Source organism: Pelophylax lessonae, assembly GCF_965119305.1.
Source record: "Pelophylax lessonae genome assembly, chromosome: 6".
NCBI lineage: Eukaryota > Metazoa > Chordata > Amphibia > Anura > Ranidae > Pelophylax > Pelophylax lessonae.
Window position 1 is genome coordinate 66,289,308 of NC_138773.1, and position 20,843 is coordinate 66,310,150.

General features: G+C 40.7%; 1 protein-coding gene across 1 annotated transcript in view; it reads left to right on the top strand.

Moving 5' to 3' along the window:
* The window catches only part of PRKCB (protein kinase C beta), a 394,269-nt gene that overhangs the window by 351,150 nt on the left and 22,276 nt on the right, over positions 1-20,843 (top strand). The window contains exons 12-15 of the mRNA XM_082260216.1: positions 3,613-3,675; positions 13,282-13,420; positions 15,256-15,336; positions 20,208-20,315. Of these exons, the coding sequence (XP_082116342.1) occupies positions 3,613-3,675; positions 13,282-13,420; positions 15,256-15,336; positions 20,208-20,315 (391 nt within the window). The remainder of the gene's footprint in view (positions 1-3,612; positions 3,676-13,281; positions 13,421-15,255; positions 15,337-20,207; positions 20,316-20,843) is intronic.

The window sequence follows — 20,843 nt, forward strand, 5'->3', positions numbered from 1 at the left end:
ATCCCACCAGGGACATATCAGCAATTCTGAGAGAAGAAGGCAAAGTATTCTTAATAAGGGAATAGGGAATTGAGGATAGAAAAGTAATTCTTCAACTTATAAAACGTTCATTTCTTTTAAGTTAAAAATATAAGCAGGCTTACATATAACCCAATACAGCTACATTTTGCCTAGGCTTAATAACATTGATCAGTTTGTCTGACACACATAAAAGAAAAACTTTGTAAAGTCTTGATCTGTGAATTTGGGATGTTGAGTATAAGTTTTCACACTCGCCTCCAGGCTCAAATCTGGAGATCTGCAGCTTCAAAGTCGTTGGTCCTGCTTCTGGCCCTTGCATCTTTTTCTGCAGTCCTTTGCGTGCTATATATAAATATATATATATATATATATATATATATATATATATATATATATATATATATATATATATATATATATATATATATATATATATATCAGACTGGCAGAGGCCTATGGTGAAAATCCCTGACAGCTTGCAGACAAAGATGCAAGAGCTGCGTGCACGGCGCACTCCACTATTGGTACTTTGAAGCTACAGCTTGAAAGATTGTAAGAATGTTATTGAGTTTAAAGTGTATGTAAAGACAAAACTTTTTTTGTTTTGGATAAAGTAGGAAACTGCCATGCCAGTTCATTGTTTGTTTTGCTATATGTGTCCTATTAGTGAAATTTTCCTTTACTTCTTGTCCTAGAGATGCAATAGGAAGTTGGAGATCCCCCAAGATGAGGGGAACTCCCCTCCAAGAGAATTTCACACACACACACTCTCTTTCTCACCATCTCTCACACACACCCACCTCTGCGCTTGCTGCCATTGCACCTTGGCACTTGCCGCCACTATGCCAATCCACACGTCTGTGCCGTCCACCACTGCAGTGAGGTGCCCTTCTGTATTCAGTCCATTATACACAATATGCTAGTTATAGCATACTGGAATGTGAGTTGGAACTTACATTATACACACCTCCTGATCTTTTTGATGTAGACTTGGATAATGTTTCATCCTTTTGGTTCCAAAGTCTCAGCCACATTTGAAATACATTGCAAAAGTGGCAGAGCTTTTGGTGCTGACGTCACGCCGCTGTTCAATTCTGGGTTGACAGTGGCATTCAGATGTGAATTACTCTAATTTTATTGTCCCTTATCTGTTTTATGAACCTCACAAAAAATACTACACCATTGGAACCTTTTTTTCTGGCTCTTGGTGAGCTTCATTTATCTACAGTTGGAGGTTTCTTAAGGAGAGGTCCTTGGAGTTCCTATTTTAAAGCACTCATGATTGGAAGAAACTCCTTGAGGGTGTGTCTGGATGTCATTATTATGCTGACAGGAGCCAAAAGTTGGCCATTTTCGATAGGTATCTGAAGCCAAAGTCTAACCTTAAGGGGGAAATGCTTGTTTAACCACTTCTGGACCGCCCACCATGTATTTACGTCGCTATTCTGACGGTAAATACCAGGGCTATGGCAGCAGATAGCTGCCATAATCCTGGTGTTTTTTTACACGGCTGGCGGTCCACTTTAATATAAAAGTGGTCCCAGCCGGGGAGTCGGCACCAGATCACCCTTCTGGGTGGTGGGAGCGGTGCCCACCCCCCTCTCGCCACTTCCCGATCGGTTTCCCTGCTTACCAGAGCCGTCTGTAGTGGGGAAATGATCCGATCCCCTGTGCTAATGGGGCAGGAAGTCGACTGAGGGCAACATGGCCGCCACTCGACTCTATGCCCTTGGAGGACCGGAGCGATGTCAAACGTCACTTCCACCCAACGGCCCTAAGGGGGCAAATTTTTTTATAATTTTTTTTTTTTTGAGAAACAAAATTGCTTTTTGTTTTTAATTATTATTGCTTTTTAGTGTAGATGTGAGATCTGAGGTGTTTTTGACCCCAGATCCCGCATTAGGCTCCGTTCACATCTAGGCGTTTTTGGGGAGTTTTTCTGCTCTAGGATCAGCTCTCAAAATGCCCAACAAGACAAATCCTATTCATTTCAATGGCCCCTGTTCACATCTGAGCATTTTGACGCTGTTTACAAAATGCCCAACGCTCAAAAAAGTACATGAGCTTCTTTTTGGGCAGATTACAGGCGTTTTCCACTGGTATCTATTCAATCAAAAAACGCCTGAAAATCGCGGTAAAAAACGCGCGAAAACGCTACGCTTAGGTGTGAATGTAGCCTTAAAGAGGACCTGTCCTGCTTATTTCTATTGCAAGAGATGTTTACAAAAGTGCTCAAACAAAACATTTTTAAAGGGACAGTGTAAAAAAATAAAAAGTCGCTAGCTCTCTGCTCACTGAAGGCTGAGAACTGAGCGATCAACTGTCTGTGATCAGTCTTAGAGGTGATGCTGCATCCACCTAGGTGAGTATGTGGGTTTTTTTTTTTTAAGCCTGCACTTTTCTTTGAAGTTTCATTTTAGGAGTAATATCGGCAGAGTAATGTTATGAACTGGTTACCAGCAAAAAAAGGACCCTTTAAAGTGTCATTAAACCCACATCATAAAAAAGATCACTAAATGGTGTATTACATGCTTTTCATACTTGCTCAGTCACTACGAGATTCGTTTTCTGTATTCTGCAAAAAACCTGGTTGATCCGGCTGTTCTCTATTTCTTGATTTTGCAGCTGTGGTGCCAACTCTGCACAAGCTCAGTTTCCAGTGAGTTTCTATGCTGAGCATTTCCTCTGCATCACATCTGAGCAGCTAATGGGACTATAGAATCACACATGTGGGCGTATACACAGTGGTAAATGACAGCCCATTCCCTCCTCCTCCATGCCCACTAACTGTTTAAACACAATAGGGGCAGGATATTGCATGTTGTTTTAATGGTGGCTTCACCTCCCTCTTGTTCTAAAGCATAGAACACGTTAGTGTTTTTTTTTTTTCGTTCAACTCAGAAGAGCTGAACGAAAAAAAAAAAAACCTAATGCTCCGGAGGAGCCGCTGTACTAACCATGCAATGTTAGTATAGTGATCTTCCCTGCTATGCAATTGTGTTCTGACAGGGTGACTGCCTTCCTGCCGGAACACTCTGTCATTTGCTGAGGTCATACCCCATCAACAAAAGCCGACCAAGAGGCCAGCTTCTGTTGGACCAGCTGCAATACACATGGCCGAATGTTTGCTGGTTTCTATTGGTCGATGCTGCCTGACAGTCGGCCTGTCTGTAATAGGCTCTAGAGACAGGTTGGAGGGACGTGACATGGCCTGTGGCTGGCAGAAGTCGGCCCACACCATGTTATACCCACAAAATAATAAAGATTTGATTTTAGATATACATTTGTATGCCAATTTAAAACAGTTAATTGGTATTAATTTATTTTTACTCTGTATTTCAAAGGCTGATTTTTTTTTTTTTTTTTGTATTTTGAACATGTGACCAGCAGCAGAGGACTAGAAGCTCCTCCTGCCTATGAAAGATATGGGTCATGCGACGGCTGTATATCGATTAGGAAAATTATACTTAGATGTTTTGTTTTATTTCATTAAAATGATTTCAGTGCCATCATCCACATTAATAGAAGGTACAATTAAACCGTGTGTGTTTTAGTATCACTTTAAATACCAACCTTTCTGTTTCCAACTAGATTCTATGCAGCAGAAATTGCAATTGGACTGCTCTTCCTTCACTGCAAAGGCATTGTGTACCGGTATGTATGAAACAAGTTGTATATCATTCCATCTATTAGTTTTATCTCCCTCCATCCTTCTCAGTCTCCTTTTCCTCCATTCCTCTTCTGCCTCCGCTTTCACTTTCTTGGTTTCTCTCCTCACATTCTATTTCCACCTTCCGTATAACTCCCACTCCTTTTCCTTATCTTTCTCTTGCTTCCTTTCTTAATCTGGCCATACATTAGGAGATTCATCTGGCCATACATTAGGAGATTCATCTGGCCATACATTAGGAGATTCATCTGGCCATACATTAGGAGATTCATCTGGCCATACATTAGGAGATTCATCTGGCCATACATTAGGAGATTCATCTGGCCATACATTAGGAGATTCATCTGGCCATACATTAGAAAATTTTCAAACAAACACTCGTACAAAAATTCTCAGTACATTTGATGAGCTTTGCTTGAAAGTACTTCAAAATGGAATTGCTTTACCATTCGATCTTAGAATGATTTTACATTCTTGAATGAAAGCCACACTGTTAGGATTTGTTTGAGAACCATTTTCCACCCTACTTTTTCAAGTTTTGTTCATCACTGCACATGACCATGATTGTTGATTTAACCCGACCAAGGATTAGAAAAACGAACACACTTTCTTAAATTGGAACATTTTTAACAAAAGTTTGCTAGTGTATGGCCGCATTTCAGTGCGAGTTCAGGGGCGATTTTGAAAGAAATCTGTGCGGGTTTATGCAAAGATGTGTATTGAAATCTCCCCAGAAGTCGCTAAAAGCAGTTCAGGAACTACTTATGGAAATCGGTGCGGTGCTGCAAAGTCTGCATCACACCGATTGAGACAGTGCCGTTAATAGGCTGCAATTTGACGTCAAATCATGCCGATGTGAACGGGGGCTTAGTCTCTCTCTCTCCCTTTCTTCTTTCTATCAGCAGTTAGCAATGAAGCCAATGAGAGATCAAAACAAAGGAAAAAACTATCCGAATCATCAGTGCACATTGTATGTCAAGCACTTTTTTGACACTTGATGTGGGCAGTTCACTACCTTGGCTCCCTTTCTTCTTATTCTTCTTCTTCTTCTTCTTCTTCCCCTTCACACCTGTGTTCTGTTAGAAATAGGATGAAAAAGAAATAAATCACAGATTGTACAGAAGCTGTATGTAGATATGACAGAAGATCTGGGGTATAACCAAAGAAGAGCAGGGTTTACAACTACACACTCCTACACAGAGCACCGTTAAATCTCCTAATGACCCATCCTCTTAAGATATCCAGTGTCCACCTGATATCCAACAGGAATGAGGGGATTTTGCAGCGTTTTCCAGTAGTCTCGTTAATGAGCACATTGGGGTCAGTGCGCACAGTGTATTGATTCCATGCAATATTAGTGCTCCGAGAATATGGTGTGTGGGAGTGAGTGGGTGTGTGTCATTAGCTTTACTTCTCCTATTTGTCATTCCCGAAGCCTTCCTTCTAACTTTAAATGAAAGGAATCTATATGCTGCTTTCACTTTTTATTTCACTCTTTTAAGATTGCCACATTCTGTAAAACAATTACAGACCACATTGAACTGTTGGTAAAGCAAAATAATAATTACCGTTCTTCCTGGATAATCACAACAACTGGAATAAAATACAAAGCAAAACAAATTCAATAAAGTGCATAAGTATGTGCAGTGTCTATAAAGTGTCTCCAACTAAGTGTAAACAATATTTTCTTATAGATTCCTAGACCAATATGTAAATGTTTCGTGTCTTCTTTCGCCAACATTCAAGCACCCCATTACAGGTAGTCCCAAATAGCATTTCAATGTAGGTGTGCCACTTTCAATGGTCCTTTAAACCTATCTAAAGAGCCGACCCGGAAAGGCACATCAGCCACCAGAGCTTCTATACCTTCATAGACCCAGACTGAGTCTCACACAGGAAAGCAGAAAGAAAAAGGTACCTCTCATAGTGCAGTACAAAACGTCAGATGTTACTGATGAAATGTGTTTTGTGGGATCTGCGTGACACGTCACTTCCCCCATTGAATCCAAACCGGCGTCCCGGCTTTTAAACAAGCTGTAACTGATCGTCAATGCTCTAAGTGCCACTTTTATTTGTGTTTAATATTTTGTATTGCACTATGAGAGGTTCCTTTTTCTTTTCTGCTTTCCTGTGTGAGTCTATGAGGGTATAGAAGCGCTGGTGGCCTCTTTAGATAGTTTTAGATGACCATTGAGTGTGGCACCCCTACTTTAAATGCGATTAGTGACTACCTGTAATGGGGGTCATATATGCCTGGTGAGTGGGATTTGTGCCTTAGTGTGGGTGAAAGAAGACATGGAACATTCACATATTGGTGTGGGAATCTATAAGAAGAAATTGTTTACACTTGGTTGGAGACACCTGGTGGCCGTTTTATGGACACCGTCCATAAGCAACACTTTATTGATTTGTTTTGCTTTGTGTTTTATTCGAGTTGTTGTATTTATCCAGGGAGCGCAGTTATTAAAATTCTGCTTTACCGTCTATAGGCTTAAATTAGGCCTTACGACGGTGCTATATGCTAATAGGGGGTATCCGAGGCAATACAACAAGATTTGGGATAGATGGCTCGAAGTCTCCTCCCACATGTGCCCCCTGATCTGTGTTCGTTGCTTACAGTGGTTCGCCCCCTCTATACTTCCAGGCCTTCTCCCACACCCGCAGCGCATGCTGAGGTTATTTTTATATTCTAACCTGTTGGCCTTTACGACTTCCGGCTATAGGCCTGTGCTCTTTGTTTTCTTCTCTCCTGTGTTCCCCCCCCCCCCCCTATTTTCTAGAATGTTTACGTGGCAGAGGAGCAGCGCAACCTCCTACTCCTGCCATGCTTTTTACTGTGCTGCTGGTTTCAGTGATGATTGTAATGACAGCGGTTGTATACTTTTTTTTTTCCTGTTATGTACATGACTCAATAAACGTTTGTTTCAAAAAAAAAATAATTAGCCTTACGAAGGGCAGCTCTGGAGATTATATATACTTAATTTAAATTACATTTGTTTATTCACGATATTCACATATCACACATTTATCGTTTATTAACGGTATTTATACACTATAGCATTTAGTTCCATTTGCGCAGGTTGAGGGTTACACCTATATTTTTCATACACATTGAACTGTTCACTTTAGCCCAGTCTCATATGAACTTATAGTCTAAGGTTGCTTACTACCGGACATTTAAGTAGCACAGGTGTCAATTGAAGGCTGCAGAGCAAGCTGTATCGTCCACAAGAGCCTATGTCCAGAGACCCAAATTTACAACACTCCTGCTTCTACATTAACCTAAATAGAAAGTGTGTGGGTATATAAATACAGCGCTAAAACAGTGTCAGTGATCCAATAATCTAAAACAATAAAAACTTCTAATGAACCAGTGACTTGTGCATATACATGAATAAATATGTGTTCAAAAAAATATATAAGAAATTGCAAAAAATTGTGAAAAATATAAAATATAAATATATAAATGCAGTGTCCAAAATAAAGTTCCGTGCTAAAAACACAAATATCCACTGTGAAACTTCTTCAGTAAAAAAAAGTATACAGAAAGTGCTTTCAAGTGCTTTACGGATGAAATCCACACGTGCCCTCTTCCCCACCCGTGAATCCACTTACCAGATGGTGTGGAACCCTTAAGACCTTATGGTCTTGGGGTCTAGCAGGCTTAAGGGTAAGTTGATGAGCTTGGGTGCCTTCAGGATAGCCTCCCCATATGGATATGCAAATAAGCATACAAAAGAGCAATGGTGCAGTACATTCCAATAAAGTATAATTTATTAGATCAAATAACTGCAGGAAATACACTCACATTTCCAAGATATTAACAAGCCTTATATCAATAAGAATATCCCCGGCGTCTAGTGGATAGTGTTCCTACCAACGTCCTAGATGTGAAAAGCGGCGTGCGTTCTAACGCTACTTCCGCTTGCGTTCCACTACACCGGAAGTGAATCACGCTCGCTGTAAAGACGGGACATACGTCTACGCGTTTCGTCCCTCCTTGTGGGATATTCTTATTGATATAAGGCTTGTTAATATCTTGGAAATGTGAGTGTATTTCCTTCAGTTATTTGATCTATTAAATTATACTTTATTGGAACGTACTGCACCATTGGTCTTTTGTATGCTTATTTGCATATCCATATGGGGAGGCTATCCTGAAGGCACCCAAGCTCATCCACTTACCCTTAAGCCGGCTAGACCCCAAGACCATAAGGTCTTAAGGGGTCCACACCATCTGTTAAGTGGATTCACTTGTGGGGAAGAGGGCATGTGTGGATTTTATCCCTTAAGCACTTGGGAGCACTTTCTGTATACTTTTTGTGTTTTTCGCACGGAACTTTATTTTGGACACTGCATTTATTTATTTATATTTTTACATTTTTCACAATTTTTTGCAATTTCTTATATATTTTTTTTGGACACTTATATTTATTCATGTATATGCACAAGTCACTGGTTCATTAGAAGTTTTTATTGTTTTAGATTATTGGATCATTGACACGTTTTTTGCGCTGTGTTTATATACCCACATATTTTTTCACTTCTTGATGAGCAGCAGCTGCAGTATTTAAGGAATTTTTTACACATTAAGTTTTTTTACATTATTCATTTTATATCCCATACTCGCAGGGTGGACCATTTGGTCTTTTATTTTATTTCTAAATAGAAAGTGTTGAGCTACAAATGTACCGTAATACACACAAAGAAAAAACATATGAACTTTGTGAATCAGTCAATGAAACACTCAAATGTAAAAACTCCCAAATATAATAAGTCTAAAGGCCCGTACACACGTACCGATCGTCGGCATACAAACGTCGGTGGACGAAGGATCTGCCCATTGTACGCGTGTTAGTATGGTGCCTCCGACAGATGTCTGCGCACAATCCGCGGACAAAAGTCTTTCTTGCAAACATGAAAATTTTTGTATGCCGACACCAGAACGGACGATTGTTCGCCTGTCAGTACAGAATTCGGCCGACAGACCGCAGATTTGCAAGACTGGGCATGCTCAGAAAATTAAAAACACAGGGAAAGTTAACCATTACATGACATCACTTCTGCAGTCAGCTGAAGTCTGCAGACAAAATTCTTGTGCTGTCCTTGTGCTGTCTTTGCACTTTTCAACAGACACCGACATCCCGGGGAGAAAAGAGGAACATTTGTATGCCGACCATCGGTACGTGTGTACGGGGCTTAAGTGTAGCAAGAAGTAAAAAATGGTGTCGCTTTCTCCACAATAAAGGGTGCTCAGAAATGAATCCACCACTAGGGTTGCACCAATACCAGTATTGGTGCTGATACTAAGCATTTGCATGAGTACATGTACTTGTGCAAATGCTCCGATACTTTAAACAGATACCTTCCTAGCCAGTTTGCAGTGCAATTTCAGGTGCAATTCCATTGCAAATTGTAGTGTATGAGATTATAAATTGCACCTGATCCAGACTGAAATCAAAAAGGACTTTTTTCTTTTTTTTTTTTTTTTTTTTCTTTTTTTTTTTCAAATTGAACTGCAAACTGGTTGTAAAAACTCACTGAAACCCACATGAAAACTGATCTGAAACAAATGTGAAACTGATGTCTTTGCAAGTGAAATACATGAAATCTGTGCGGTTTCCCATCAGTTTTAATGCATTTATGGTGTGAACGAGCTCTAAAAACCTGTCACATCACTAGAAATGGGTATTGGCAAATACTTGAAGTGATTGTAAAGTCTCGTTTTTTTTTTTCCTATAAAAATAATAAACTTGTTATACTTATCTGCTCTGTTGCAGTGGTTTTGTAGAGAGCAGCCCGGATCCTTTTCGGGTCCCTCTTCTGTGATCCTGGCCCCTCCCTCCTGTACAGTACACCCACAGCAAGCAGCTTGCTATGGGAGCACCTGAGCGGAGTCCTAGCTCCCTGTGTCTATTTAGACATGGAGGCCCAACCCAGCCCCACCCCCTTTCTCCCCTGATTGGACAGCTGACTTTGATTGGCAGCATCTGGAGCTAACGGCGCCGCTGCTGTGTCTCAGCCATTCAGGAAGGAGAATCTTGGTTGACTGAGACACTCGTGGACAGAGAGGGACCCCAGATAAGGGGGACTTCTGCACACAGAAGGCTTTTTTTCTTAATACATAGAATGCATTAAGATAAAAAAAAAAAAAAAACCTTCTGCCTTTACAACTCCTTTGAAAAAAAGTATTGATACTCGGTCTTAAAAAAAAAAAAAGCATCGACGCATCCCTATCTACCATTTTCACCCGAATATATAAGGTATGAGCTTACCAGATGGACATGACCCTCAATCTAAAGAGAAGTCATATAAAGCAAAGCCACAAGCAGGAAGATGTCACTGGTGCACCTCTGTTATGGTAACCTGGCTGTCACCTCTTGATGTCATCTGGGTTCCCACCTCCAAACGACTGCAGCATACGGCTCAAGAGAACAAAGAGTAAAAAATGCCCCACATAGTGTAGAAAGTCTAATAAATGGCTTTATTTAAAAAAAAAAAAAAGAATGCACATAAAAGATAAACCAGCCGGCATACAAATCCAGACACTTCCAGGTTGACGCTACAGCACGATGACGTCAGCAGTTGGCTCCACTGAACCAGGGGAAAGTGCAAGTAGTCAAAGGTGTTGACCTGCCTTTCTCTTCTCAAGGAAGAATGCTTTTAGAGGCAGTTGGTGCCTGATGGGGCCACGCTAGTACAGAACATACAACTGGGACTGCCTTTCTTTGCCTTTTGCAGTTCCAATGAATGTAATCAAAGGCAAAGTCACTACCTTTCCTAGGGGCATATTTTGCCTTAAAGTTGATGATGATTGTAACTAAACCCATTTTTTAACAATTAACTTAGTGTTGCTCACCTTCTCCAGCGTTAATATACCTGATTGATGTAACCCACCATTCAGTATTCTCGATTATAAAATATCATTAGAGACCACTTCCTGTTCGAAGGTGGCTGCACTCACCCTACACTGTCTCAAGGCATGTGTAACATAGCCACTTTCTTCTGCACGTTCACAGTTTCATGCCGGAGCGTTACCAATCTATTACACCACTGAAAACTATTACATTACATTGTAATACCTATTACTATTACAAAACTATTAGTATTGCAGAAACTATTACTATTACAAAGATATTGCAACCACTTAAAGTGGTTGTAAACCCTTACATATTCCCAGTGAAGTGACTGGCCTCAGGTGATACACAAAGACGAAACAAATCCTTATACACAGGGTGTTTACTGTATCTGCAATATTCTCCACTCTACATCCATTCAAAGTGCTGAATATTAAAGCTTGTCTGAGCTGTCAGAAGAAAGTGGGCGGAGAGTTGAACTTACACTCTGCAGAGCTCAGTAAGGAGAGTTCTTAGAGCTGATTGGAGAGAAAGGACACACCCCCTTCACAGCACACAAGAACAGGGCTGAAGTGGTCAATCATCTAGAGATCCCTCCACTTTCACCTTTTTTTTTTCTCTTGGTGTTTTTCTCTTGAAAAACGTGTCAGAAGTGATTCATGCTTATAGAGGAATGAAGCCGCAGACAAAAGTGACAGTGCTCCTAATTGAGACAAATACACACTATAGAGGGATATGCTTTGTTCATGTTTCATCTGAGGTTTAAAACCGGTTTAGTCCACTTAAGCCCTGCCCATGGACTAGGTGACCTCTAGCAGCAATGCAGTGCTGTATGCTGGGGCGGGTTGCATTGGGACATGTAGTCTGAGGCTGTGTTCACAATTTTGCGAATTGGATGTGGGTTTTTCCGCATCCAGTTCGTATTACAGGAGATTGTGATTGGCTCTCAATAGAGCCAGTTCACACATCTCGGGGTGGCTGTAGAGCGGATTGCACAGGGTTCCTGTGCGTCTTTGGCTCCATTTCAGGTCCGAATTCAGCCAAATATTCCGACCTGATTAGTCCCTGAAACAGAGAACAGGGACGCACTGGACCCCTGCTGTCAGCTGCATCCGTTTCAAGTGTGAACCCAGTCTCAACCCCTTAGCGCCGACGGAACGCAAGTGGTTGCACCAGGGTTGCACTGGGGTGATACCTGCAGCTAGAGGCACCACCCCTTTACCGTTGTTTAGAGCCAACAGCCTGCTTTCTTATAATAATAACCGATGTGGCTGAGCAGATGTCCCATGATAAAGCATGACATGTTAGGTATCCATTTACTCAGCATAGCATCATCTTTCACATTCTACAAAAAAATTGAGCTAACTTTACTGCTTTTTTTTTTTTTAAAAGACCGCTGCGCGGATACCGTGTGACATAAAATATTGCAACGATCACCATTTTATTCTCTAGGGTCTCTGCTAAAAAAAAAAAAAAAAAAAATATATATATATATATATATATATATATATGTTTGGGCGTTCGAAGTATTTTTCTTGCAAAAAAAAGGCTTAGGCTCCAGTGGGTTAATCAAGCCGTGCACGAGATTATGCATGCACTACTCAGAAGGAAAACCAGAAGTTTGGGGTCAGCACAAACATGTTTGGTGTAGTGAGTTTAACTTACACATGAAAAATGTATAACTATATCACTCCTTCATCGAAAAGAACAGTAAAATGATTTTTGGGGCACTATGTACAAGCCTTGTTCCTTCAACATGCTAATTCATTTTTTAAATAAAGCTTTTCTGTTTTAACTACATACTTTGTTTTAGACCAAGAGATGTCTTCACTGGGTCTCTGTGCTATGTAGGGAGATCATAGCTGGTGAAAGGGGGTGGTAGGGTGCTGCACCTAGGTTGTTGAAGAAATGACAGCACCCTGCCTCAGTACTCCTCTCAAGAGTCCTCAGCCTTGATACAAGCAGCGGGCTTGCAAATATCAAAATGCCTTGATGGATGGATGTCAATCTGGAGGAGTGCACATTTCTAGACTGAATTTGCATGTCGTACACTGTAGGTAACGTCTGTATGTGATGCTGATCCTCCATGTTTGAAATAACTGAAATCCAGTGCATTAAAGGGGCGGGGGCAGGGACAGTCAAACTGGTGGCTTCATCTGCCTTGGTGCAGCTTCTAATGCACACTGTGAGAAGCTCTTCAATTTCAATGTAGAGAAGGAACATGTAGAACTACTGAAGACTTGAAGGTAAGGTTGGAGTTAAGCTTTAATCAGTCTCTGCTCCTATGAAAAGGCACTATGAGAAATAAGAGCTTCTACTGTATACACCTAAGCAGATGTAATCTTTCATTCTCATTCTGTTTTGACAGCATCCAAATCTCTGGAAGCTGCAAATCACTGTACTTGTAGTGGCTGCTACTACAGTGATAGGCACAGCCTTTGGGGTCAGACCATTTATATTGTAATTTGTCCAAAAGGCATTCTCTAAATTGGAGGAAGTGGAAATTGGGACAATAATAATTATTGTAGTACCGACAACTACTACGGTGGTTTGCAGCTTCCTCATAGATCGTTCAGGTATGAGATTTGCATACTTACACTGGATCCAGCTTGATCAATATAACTATGCTATAACATTGATTTCTATAAAACTAGTAAAGAAATCTCAACATGTTCACAGTGACAGAAATGTTCTCTGCTCTTTGAGTTATTGTGTAATGTTCTGTTTATCCAGGGACTTGAAGCTGGACAATGTTATGTTGGACTCAGAGGGACACATCAAGATTGCAGACTTTGGGATGTGTAAAGAGAACATGTGGGATGGAGTGACAACAAAGACTTTTTGTGGCACCCCAGACTATATAGCCCCGGAGGTAATGTGTGCCGTATGCTGACATGTGAGAACAGGTTTACCATGGCTTACCAGCACCAACAAAAAATGGTTTAACCACTTCCCACCCATAGGCTGTATATATACAGCCTCGGGTTTAAGTTGTTATACCAGGATCAGTGCAGTTACAACCATGATCTTGGCATTGTTCTTTTCCGCCCTATCTAGTTAAAGTGATCACTTTTACAGGCAGCAAAATGGAGCCACCGCCTTTACCAGGCTCTCCTATCCCATTCAGAAGCCCGGTACTGATGCAACCCCTCTGATCGCAATTACTGTAAAGAGTGGAAGGAACAGAAGTTGCTTCCCCCCCCCCCCCCTTTCTATGATGTCAGAAAATGGATTTTGTCACTTCCGTTTATTTATTTACAAACCATTATTGACTTGTACAGCATCTGATCAAACTGATCTTGGTTTGATCAGATGCTTTGAAAGAGAGAGAGAGAGGAGAGATCTCCCCCTGATCTCACCCCAGATCTCTCCAAAAAAGAGGACCTGTGACAGCCCATGCTATCACAAGCGATGTTGTTCATTCATTGTGATAGCAATTAAGTTGATCCAAAAAAATAAAATACTTTTTAAATAAAATAAATAATATTAGAATACATTTTAAGGTGTCCCCATCCACCTGTGCTACAAACTTGTGCTACAAGTCCTACATGCATATGTAAACTTTGATAGCACCACATGTGAGATATCACCATGAATGGCAGAGTGAAAGCAAGACAACAATACACAAATATTGGCACACACTAGCTAAGGCTGCAAATAGAGGGTACTAATATGGCTGTTGCGCCACGAAGAAACGGTTCATTATAACAATTAAGTCCATAAAAAATGCTTTCCTTGATGGTTGCCAGCTCACATAGGAGCCTAAAGGGACTCTGAAACAGGAAAGGTAGAGGGAAGCAGCACCATCTAAGTGTAACAATTTAATGAATAAAAGAGTATAAGGTACATTCATAATGATGAAAACCAGCATGAAAGTATGTGGTTCATCCGCTCTGCCCCGGGTGGAGTGCTGTTGATGTGTCCCTGGCTGTGGATACTGCCACGGATCCGGTTACGGTGGTGGCTCCCATCGCTTTTAGGGGACTCGGCAGGCCTCAGAGACGTCACTACAGGTACACTTTTGTGAGTGTATCTTATACTCTCTTATTCATTAAATTGTTTTACTGCTACACTTAGATGGCGCTGCTTCCCTCTTCCTTTCCTGTTTCAGAATGAGAGCAATAATCCTAGCACCAGACTTCCTGTGTAACTCTAACCTGGTAACCTGAAAAGGCTTTTAAAATGTTGCCTATGGATAATTTAATGTACAATAGCTTGTCAGTGTTGCACAATTTTAAAACGTGACATGTTCGGTATCTATTTAATCTACATAACATCATCTTTTATATTTTACCCAAAAAACGTGGTATTATACTGTGTTTGTGTTCACTAAAATTCACTAAAGTGTATTTAGAAAAAAAAAAAAAAAACTTGCATTTGAAAATCTGCTGCACAAATATCTTGGGACATAAAACATTGCAGCACCCATCACTTTATTTTCTAGGGCAGCCTTTTTCACCCTTTCTACCCCAAGGGATAATTTTTAGGTCTCAGGGAGCTCCTGATAAAATAGATTTAACAAAAGAACAGAAGAAATCCTCCTTAAGGAGCTTTAATCTATTACGGCAAATGGCGAAGTCTAGATCCACCAACTTAAACTACTACCCCCATACAGGACTAAGAGGCCTGAGAAGTTTAGGATGTATTTGGTGTTGTTCTTCAAAGTCAACAGAAATCTCTTAACTATTTTGTATTTCCCTGATCTAGATCATTGCTTACCAACCATATGGGAAGTCCGTGGATTGGTGGGCATTTGGCATCTTACTTTACGAAATGTTAGCTGGGCAGGTAATTATTTCATTTCATCTTTGGCTTTTTTATTATTTTTTTGGTTAACTTTTTACTTTTTAGTGTTGAAATTGATATAAAAAAAACGTTGGTCTTGTTAACATCATTTAGTCATTGTGTAATCTGAGGTTGAAACATACTAGAAGGCCTCATGCACATGGGGCGTTTGAAAAAAGAGCTGCAAAGCCAGTTCTGATGCCTGGAAAAAGCGGCTGTAAAAACGTGCTTTTAGAAGCGCTTTGTATTGGCGCTGATGCACATTTCAGCCGCGTTTAGCAGCCTTTCTCTGCCCTCTTCTATTTTCCAATCTCATATCCAACTACTACAGCTTAAAAAGGTCTGACGTGGCCTAACGCTGTATGTGACGTTTAGCAGCGTCAGACTTTTTATACAGCTTAACGCTGCTCCAGAACGCGCTGGTTTTTTTTTACAGCTTAAAAATGCCTATGCCACTTACAGCTCCTAAAAGCCTGTGTGTGCATGAGGCCATAGAATAACATGGAGGGCCGTTTTTAAGCTGCAACAAAAAAAAATGCCTGATGCTCCTAAAAGCAGCTGTAAAAAACGCCCTGTGCGCATGAGGCCTTATAATCTGATTACTGTGGGCAGCTCCACCAATTTTGTTTTTTCTCCAGTTTCTATGCATCAATTTTCACTGCTAGCATCCTTGCCATTCTCTGATCTATATAAAAAGTCATCCCCAAATAAAGCCATACGCGAATACTTTTGGCTGTTTTATTTCAGTGGCACCTCAAATATTTCTTATTGATTACCAGCATCACTGTTACCAAAGCACTGAAAGCTTGATTTGCTTTTGGGGAATCGGAAATGTTTTTCTTATTCAAACATAGCTAGTTGTGACATTTTGAGTAAGAGCAGTGTTCCTGTCTAAGAACGTCAACTTTATTCAGTCCAAGAGGACTATGTTGTTATTTTAGGCATAAGTAGTTAAGGGTGTTCCTTCTTAAAGGATACGTTCACCTTTCATAACGTTTTCTACCCATATTCAGGGTGCAACATGTTACAAACAGAGGGCCCCCGCACCTCCTTGATCCCCGTGATAGCTAGCGGGGTTCTTCTCTCTCCCTGTTAGCTGTCACAATTTTTTAAAAAAATGTGGCGGAGCGGGGCTTTGCCCACCCTGCCACATCACTGATTTACAAGCCTCTGTGCATAGATAACTACAAGGCCCAGAAACCTTTGCGGCTGTCGGCTTGTAGTTTTCAATTAACTACCAAGGCGGTGGTAGTTCATTCATGCTTCCTGTCAGTTTGTATCTGCTTACCCGTATGGGATGTATGGGTGAGCAGATACACTGGCAGATCTGCTGGAGACCTGCGTGGAACCAGCAATCTACTTGTGGTGCAATACTTCACATGCTCAAAAAAAAAAAAAAAAAATTGCACACTTTTTTACCTGCAAAAAAATGTGCGTTTTATTATTTTTTTCCAAAAAGTAAATTTATCCTTTAAAACAAAACGGTAGTAAAATACAAGCTGCTAAACAGACATTAAATATAAAGTACATATGTGACAAATAAAAACAATATATACCGCCCAAATTTTTAAATAATTAAAGAAATTTAAATAAAAAATAAAGAAATTATTAAATATAAGCTGCGGCAAAAAATGTTTGGGATAAAAATACAGTACATTAACATAAAACTTTCTCTGTAGGATGTCACAATAATCAAAATGAATAACAAATTGAATACCATATGTTTATATTGTTAGTCAATTTGTATTTGTAAGTGTGCAAATGGTGATTTACATAAATAACATAAAAAGTGAAAAATTCTTATACTATAAACAAATAAAAAGTTCATGCGCAGAATTGGAAAAGTCCCACACCAAATGTAGTGATTCCGGGTTCTAGCGTCACAAGAAATGTGGCTCCCAAATCAGATGTCCAAGCAGAGGAAAAACATCACATATCCTTTCAACCCACATGCATACAATGGATATGAAAAGTCTACACACCCCTGGTAAAATGTCAGGTTTCTGTGATGTAAAAAGACCCGTTGAACAGCGTTCAGTTGCCCTTTTTGTACATGAGCTTCTGTAAACACAGCAAATGCTGTTCTGAGTTTCAGGCATGCAAATCAGTGGGTATGCAATGTGGATGCATGGTAAATCATGTCAAATACATATCAAGCATAAGCTATTTTTCTTTGAATGCATGCTACTGTATTTGCTTGCCAGAGCTAAATGTGACTTGGTACCGAGAATGCAGAAAAGGCTTGTGTGAGTGAAATCGCACTGTTTGATCCAGGATCCTCCACGGACAGATATTCCACTGTTTGGGGTCCCCAGAAATCGAAACCGAGCACCAGGCTCGCATAGTATAAAATCTTGGGTGGTACTTTTATTTAAAAAAACACACACTAAAAAGTGTATAAAACAACGTGTAATTGTGGCTGCCCATGTAATCATTCAATGTCAGCATTGTCATATAGCAATGAAATGTCATGCTAACACTATATCCTGCCATACTCCAGCCAATTAAAAGGATATTTTAAACTTCAGCTATGCTTAATGGTGACACACGGGCCGAAAACAGTCCATTCAACACCGGACATGTGTACAGCTCATTGTTAGACAGAAGGCCGTCACTGACCAGTGTGTTCTACTGGGTTGGAAAAAAAAAACCTGCCTGTGTCCCAGGCTTATAACACCCCCCACATAATGACACCAATCGGATATATTGTTTGTTCATGTTTAGAATGTTATAGACTACAACCACTTTAAAGCTCAATTTTAGCCGATAACAAAATCTTCTCTATGGCCTTAGTGATCTAACTTACCTGTAATGAAGCATGCTCCACATTGTGCAGGCATCTGGATCCGGTATAAATCTTCTGTGCAGAGATGCCTAGTCCTCTTCCTGCTACTGAACCTTCAGCAGTGAGGGAGTTATTAGCTTTGACTCTTCTGTGAAGCTGAAGTGTACAAGCTCCCAATGGTGGACTACAGAACACCTCAACGTTTTCTCCATAACCTAGGGGGATGTGATCAGTAGTCCTAACACACTTCCTGATAACATTAAGGCCCCTTTCACACTTGTGTGACTTGTAATGCAATTTGGGACTGCAAAATCTCATGACAAGTCGTTCTCCATTTTTTTCAATGTGTGCAATTCGAAGTCGCACCAACTTCAAAGTAGTCCCTGCACTACTTTGGCATGATTTTGATGCGTTTTAACCACTTTACCACCGGAGGATTTTGCTGTCTTACGTCTGGGCCACTTTTTGCAATTCAGCGCTGTGCGACTTTAACTGACAATTGCGCGGTCGTGCAACGCCGTACACAAACAAAATTTAGGTCCTTTTTTTCCCACAAACAGAGCTTTCTTTTGGTGGTATTTGATCACCTGTGCGATTTTGACTTTTTGCGCAATAAACAGAAAAAGAGCGTTTATTTTGAAAAAATAACAATATTTTTAACATTTTTTTATATGAAATTCCCCCCCAAAAAATTTAAAAATCAAAATTTTTTAACATTTTTGGCCAATTTGTTTTCTGCTACCTATGTTTGGTAAAAAAAAAAAAATCACAATAAGCTTATTTTGATTGGTTTGCGCAAAAGTTATTGCGTTTACTAACTAAGGGAAAGATTTCTGTCATTTTTGGTGGTTTTTTTTGTAACGCGTAATGGCGGCGATCTACGATTTTTTTTGCGGGACTGCGACATTGCGGCGAACAGATCGGACCCTTGACTGACATCTTTGACACTTTTGGGGGTACCAGTGACATTACTGCAGTAATCAGTGCTATAAATATGCACTGTTACTGTAAAAATGACACTGGCAGGGAAGGGGTTAATTTTATTGGAGAGGGAGGGGTTAATGTATGCCTGGTGCTTACTAACGTGTGGGGGGGGAGGTGACTGAGTGACACAGGGACAGATCACATGTTCAGCTATGCTGAACACTGCAATCTGTCACTCCTTGTCACTGAGGAGATCCGCCCGCTCTGTTTACACAAGCGGGCGGATCTCCAAACTAGATTCCCCGACGATCGGGGAAGAACAGCGGCGATCGCCGCCACTCCTCCCCTGGCCCGACTCCCGCTGTGACTGAAAACAAGGGGCGGAGTCCAGGTCTACGTCACTGGATGTTAACGAGCCACATTGCTGCAGTAGCAGCAATGTGAGCAGACGGCAAGTGGTTAAGGTCCAAAGACATTCAAGCCCAGTCAAACTCGCATCAAAATCGCGGCAACAAAGTTGCGGTAAAATCGTGTGACTTTGAAGTTACACAAGTGTGAAAGGGGCCTAAGATAACATTGCAGAATGCTCAAGACAGCACTAAATTTCTAGCAGGATCAACAGGAAAGAACATTCCCCAAACTAGTGCACAATTGTCTGATATGTCTTTTTGGTTTTAACAGTACTCCTCACTAGAAATTGTAACACAGTAATTTGATGGGTGTCCGTATTAGTGTATGCCTTTTTTTATTACAGGTATTTTATTCAGCACTGACATTTATACAGCACCTTAGGTATATATTGTACATTCACATCAGTCACTCCCCTCAAAGAGCTTACTATCTAAGATCCCCAACTTTCATTCATACATACATATACTAGGGCCAATTTAGAAAGGAGCCAATTAACCTACCAGAATGTCTTTCCAGTATGGGAGGAAACCAATGCAAGCACAGGGAGAACATGCAAACTCCATTCAGGTAGTATTTATTTGGGATTCTATCCTAACCTAGTGCTGCCAGGCAGAAATCCTAACCACTAAGCCTCTGTGCTGTTTGCTTTTAGTCTGCTATCTAGTTTACAGCTCTCTGCCTTTTTACAGGTTGTGTTTGGTTGCTACACTGTGGGTTTTGGATTTCCTTGTAACTACACTCTTTCCTCTTACAGGCTCCTTTTGAAGGGGAGGATGAAGATGAACTATTCCAGTCTATCATGGAGCACAATGTAGCCTATCCCAAGTCTATGTCCAAGGAAGCTGTGGCTATATGCAAAGGGGTAAGGAACTATCTACTCACATCTTCCAACATTGTAAAATTCCAAATACCTCAAGTTGTCTACACAGATTATAAACTAATTGTACGATCTACTTAGGCCCCTATGACACGAACGTTCTGATTGGGTCCGCCTGTCAGTTTTTCAGACATACCCGATCCAAACCTCCATTCTCATTGTTGAACGGTCAAATGTAAATGGACCGCCTGTCTGTTTACACCCGCGGACATCCAGTCCACTAAAAACAGACGAATAGGGATCCATTCCCTATGTGAAGCAGATGAGATGGTAGTCTGGTGTAAACAGACAGGTGGTCCATTTACATCCAACTGTTAATAGAGGAGAGTGGGCTTTGTCCGTGTCCGCTCTGCATAAGCAGAGCGGACAGAGACCTGTCATTCTCCTGCTTAGTTGGGATCAGTGGACAGATCCCCTGCTTAGCAAGCGGATCGCAGCCGGAGTCCACCCCATGTGAAAGGATCCTTTAGATTTGCCAACAAGCCTTCCTTAACAATTTATATTCATTTAGGT